The sequence below is a fragment of the Tachysurus vachellii genome, chromosome 22, assembly GCF_030014155.1.
Source record: "Tachysurus vachellii isolate PV-2020 chromosome 22, HZAU_Pvac_v1, whole genome shotgun sequence".
In the NCBI taxonomy this organism is placed as follows: domain Eukaryota; kingdom Metazoa; phylum Chordata; class Actinopteri; order Siluriformes; family Bagridae; genus Tachysurus; species Tachysurus vachellii.
In genome coordinates, this window is record NC_083481.1 from 895001 (window position 1) to 900000 (window position 5000).

Genomic DNA, 5000 nt, shown 5'->3' on the forward strand with positions numbered 1-5000 from the left:
GACACCTAGTGGTCACAGTTATTACTGCAACATGCTTCAAGAACAAAACCTGTATTTACATTTAGCAGACTCCCTTATCCAGAGTGACTTACACTTTATTTCAATTTAAACAACTGAGCAATTGAGGGTTAAGGGCCTTGTTCAGGGGCCCAGCAGTGGCAGGCTGGTGGACCTGGGATTTGATCTCATGGCCTTACGCTCAGTAGTTCAACACTTTAGCCAATAGGCTACAACGTCCCGTATTTTGTTTAATTGAACGATTTGTCAAAATTTTGATCGTTAAACCATTTGTGTGATCTGCAGGTTTTATTCGTCTCCGTACAGCATCGCTCCGAACAGAATGATGGCTCCGACATCCCTGTCTCCCTACATGACTTCTCAAGTACCGTCATACCAGGTCAGTGACATGAGAGTGCATCAGTACAACAGTTTCATTACTCGGTGCACGGATCAGTGCAGGATCCGTGTTTAGAGAAGAAGAATCACATCATGTTCACTATTTAAACGTGATGATGATGTAGAGATGTGGTGTTTGTATATAAGCAGCGCTGACACACTGTCCGCTCACAGGATGTATGTATGAGGTGTGTGTGTGTGTGATCTTCATGTGCAGGTTCACAGTCCGTCATGGATGCACCACCAGTCGTACCTCATGCAGCCCACAGTGAGTATAAACATCTCCACACACACACACACACACACACACACACACACACACACACACACAGCTCAGAGAACTGACCTCATCAGCTCATAGTTAATACGAGAACAATCTCAGCTTGTTACTGAGGAACTGTAAAGAAGTGTAAACTCCTCTGTCCTGAAGATGTGGAGAACTTCACGTTCCAGCGTCACCTCTGACTGGGACACACACCTCCTACCGGAGACTCCTTACTTTAAGAAAACATCACCACATCAGAGACGTTTTGTTTCAACTCATTCACCTAGTGGTTACTATAGAAACCCTGAAGTATCAGAGCGAGTACATTCATATAAACCTGAGCTACAGTCAGAGCTGCTGTTAGAGAGAATTAATCAACATCATCTGACCAATCAGAGTCCAAGCTGAGCGCTGTGACGTCATTCACATGGTTCTGATCAGTTGTGGAGTTTTTGTCCTGTAGTGTTACATTAAATAAAGTATCTGTGTGTTTGATCTCCAGGGGACAGTTTTAACCCCAGCTATGGACCACACGATGTCCATCCAACCCACATCTCTGATGAGTCCTTTAACCCAGCAGCTCAGTCACCTCTCACTGGGAAGTGCTGGAACGGTACTCATCCCTCCATTATTCCTCCATTATCTCTCCATTATCCCTACATCATTCATTCCTCCATCATTCCATCTTTCTCTCACTCTCTCTGTCTGTCAGATGTTTGAGAATCTAAAAACAGGCTAAGCATCATTTCCAGAAAATGAAGATTGTGGGGAAAAAATGTGATAATGTTTTGAGGTAAACATATTAAAAAAATAAAATATCTCTCTCCCTCCCTCTCTCCCTCTCTCTCTCTCTCCCTCCCCCTCCCCCCCACCCTCTCTCTCCCTCACTCTCTCTCTCCCCCCTCTCTCTCCCTCTCTCCCTCTCCCCCCCGGTGTGTGTTGGTGATGTCCACAGTACATGCCTGCGAACACATCTATGCAGGGAACCTACATCCCCCAGTACACCCCCGTGCCTCCGTCCAGCGTCTCTGTAGAGGTGAGACAGGTGAAGAACTCCATCAGTGTCGAGGTTGTTTTCAGTGCCGTGACTCCTTTAGAGTTCTGACTGCTTTCATTTTGTCCTCAGGAGAACAGCGGAACCCAGCAACAAGTCCCCATAGAACCCACTGCAGACCACACTAACTACACGTACCAACACAGCAAGTGAAGCTGAGGTACGTCTCTCTGTCAGTCTGTCTCTCAGTCTCTCAGTCTGTCTGTCTGTCTCTCAGTCTGTCTGTCTGTCTCTCAGTCTCTCAGTCTCTCAGTCTGTCTGTCTGTCTGTCTCTCAGTCTGTCTGTCTGTCTGTCTGTCTCTTTGTCTCTCTGTCTGTCTGTCTGTCTCTCTGTCTGTCTCTCTGTCTGTCTCTCTGTCTGTCTCTCTGTCTGTCTGTCTCTTTGTCTGTCTGTCTGTCTGTCTGTCTGTCTGTCTGTCTGTCAGCAAGTAAAGATGAGGTTCATTTCTCTCTCCCTCTCTCTCTCCCTCTCCCTCTCTCCCTCTCCCTCTCCGTTCCTCTCCCTCTCTCTCTCTCCCTCCCCCCTCTCCCTCTCCCTCTCCCTATCCCTCTCCGTCTCTCTCTCTCTCTCTCTCTCTCTCTCTCTCTCTCTCTCTCTCCCCCCCCCCCAAACAGCCCCCCCCCACAGGACGTGTGACGTGACGTGATGCGGCGATGTGTAGTGTTGCAGCACGTTGCCGTGGGTAACGGCGCTCTCTCTGTGAGCTGATCAACTGTCCCACCGATGTGCAGAACCAGAGACACGGATAGACACGAAAAATCAGATGAACAAAACAACAGGTTTATTTTTGTAGAGTAGAAATTAAACACGGACGTCACTCATCTTTCCCTCTTCCAGAGTCGCTCAGCCAAAAGGTGGGAGATTTCAGAGAAGGAACTTTCTAGTATTTTGATAACAAAAGAAAAAAAAAACCTTAAAAACAATAATAATAAAAATTCCTAAACGGTGAAGAGAGACACGTCGTGTCCACTTCGTATGTTCGTAAGAGCAAATCCTTGTAGAGAAGCTGAGCTAAAGATGACGCAACACCGTGTGTCTTTATTGCTTTTTTTTTCTAAAAATATGCAACTTTTAATTTTTAATTTTTGTTTTGTTTTTTAATCAGCAGCAGTTTGAGATATTTTTGTACTGATACACAAACAAAACCTTATATTTTATTTGTCTTCATTTTAAAATTTAAAGTTCTATTTTTGTTACAAGTGAACCGTTTAAAGTCACGTCTTCCTCCTCAAAGTAAAAAAGGAAATAATAACGATTATAGAATTTTAATATTTTCATTTTATTTATTTATTTTTTTTAAATGCATCAGACAATCATTATTGTGTTATTTATTTGCGACACAACATTGTAGCATTTCCAGGAATAGATTATAAAATGTTTTTTATTTTATTTGGCTTTATTCCTCGGTTCCTCAAATATTAAAATAAGAAAGAAAAAAAATGAAGAAGTGACTTTAATTGGTTTTATTTAAAAAAAAAAAAAAAAGAAGCCCAAATTCTTGAGAAAATGTACGCTATCGATGTGAAATACCTTAAAATTCTTCGGGTAGAAGACAAAACAAAACAAAACAAACTCATGAGGTGATTTTTGACCTTATTTTTGTGTTTTAAATTAAAATAGAATTTTTATTGAAGTAAAATGTTTTGGGTGCTGGTTAATTTTTTTAATTAGTTAAATCACAGGAAACGTCCTGATGAGATTAAAATGTCCTGATGAGAAATATATAGATCTTTTTTTTTTTTGCTGCTCGTTTGATTTTGCATTTTATCTTTTTCGCATTGATTCTTCTGTCTTGTTCTGTTTGTGTCTTTGTGACGTCCAATTCTAAAGAATTCGAGTAGAAAGTAGAAATAATGTAGCTGTAAGAAAGAAACATTGAGGGCAGCGTTTTCATTACGATTCCTGAAATTTTGCGTGTTGTTTTCTGTTTATTTTTGTCACTAAAACTTCTTTTCATTTCTCTTCACAATTTTTTTTTTTTCATAACTGATATCTTAAAGATTTTAAATCGATGGTCAGTTCGATTCGGATGTTGACAACGATGAACGACCTTCATCGTGACGTCTGAAAAGAAAATAAGGGCTTATTTTATATTAAACACAAAATCCAAATAAAACAAGGACCAGATTAGAAGATGCAGAACTTTCTGAATGTAAATAATCCAGTGAGCTTCTTTACACAAATATATATCAATAAATAAATAGGTTTTAATTTAAAGTTTTGTCATTTTGTTAACATCAGTAAAATTATAACAAAACTTTTTTTTATTTATTTATAAATTTGTTGAGAGATAAAAATCAGGTAGCGCAAATTTTGTCATGTTCGAATCTTCAAAAATCCTGAAATATTTGAGCTTTTTAAAAATGAATGAGCTCTTTTTTTTTTTTTTTTTTGATCGTACTGTAAACGTTTTATTTATATCAGCAACCAAAGATCTCAAAGCCAACAATCTCGTGTGTGTAGAACGCTGGCGATAAGTTTTGTTGTTCGTTAACAAAAGGAACTCGTTACGGATCCGAACGCTAGCGAGAATAGTGACCGCTGACCCTGAATTCAAGACGTTTTAAAATTTTCAATCAGAACTAAATTCCACTCGTTTCCTATTTTTTTCCTTTTTAACTTTTTTCCTGCTTTTTTTTTCTTTTTTCTTGTTGTTTGTCAGCAAGATTTAGTTTTTGTGTCAGACAGAAAACCAGAGTTCGTAACTTACACACATGCAGTTCACCTCATGAAGGAAGAGAATATGGGTTTTAATCAACAAATACATCTTTTATTTTTTTAAATCAACTTTCACTACAAATACACACAAGTTTTGAAACTATGAAATGACTCGTTACATCACAGTGTTTTAAGGTTCCACGTTGTTTATGGTTTTCACTAAACGCGTGAAATGTGGAATGTTGTTTAAATTCAAAATTAATGCTTCAAATCTTTATAAAACGATGCCTTTGTAGGTCACATTGTACTAAATCCAGCCATTTGGTTAAAAATGCGATTCTTTTTTTTTTTTAATCTATTTAACCAAAACAATAATTGAAGCCTTCTTACATTTTTTTTTATCTCAAATGTTTCATTGGTCAATTTAAATAAAAATAAAATGATTAATATAAGTTTTATCAAATTAAATAATAAAATGAATCCCAATTATTTATGCTAAATTTAAAGAAAAAGAATATTGACATAATAATAATAACAATAATAACAATAATAATAATAATAATAATAATAATAAAACATTCTAATATTGTATCCTTCAAATTAACGTCTTTTGTCTTTCTACCTGT

The 5000-nt window shown here is 38.0% G+C and overlaps 1 protein-coding gene across 7 annotated transcripts in view; it reads left to right on the forward strand.

Annotated features, from left to right (window-relative positions):
- LOC132837825 (RNA-binding motif, single-stranded-interacting protein 2-like) overlaps positions 1–5000 on the forward strand; it is a 43554-nt gene that overhangs the window by 37577 nt on the left and 977 nt on the right. For 3 of the 7 annotated variants that reach the window (XM_060857714.1, XM_060857718.1, XM_060857711.1), the window contains exons 9-14: positions 304–397; positions 614–664; positions 1164–1274; positions 1617–1706; positions 1788–1875; positions 2344–5000. The exon at positions 2344–5000 is cut by the window's right edge and continues 977 nt beyond it. In XM_060857714.1, the coding sequence (XP_060713697.1) occupies positions 304–397; positions 614–664; positions 1164–1274; positions 1617–1706; positions 1788–1868 (427 nt within the window). In that variant the 3' untranslated portion in view covers positions 1869–1875; positions 2344–5000. Of the gene's footprint in view, positions 1–303; positions 398–613; positions 665–1163; positions 1275–1616; positions 1707–1787; positions 1876–2330 lie in introns of all 7 variants that reach the window. The other 4 variants (XM_060857717.1, XM_060857715.1, XM_060857712.1 and 1 more) reach the window with 3 other exon arrangements.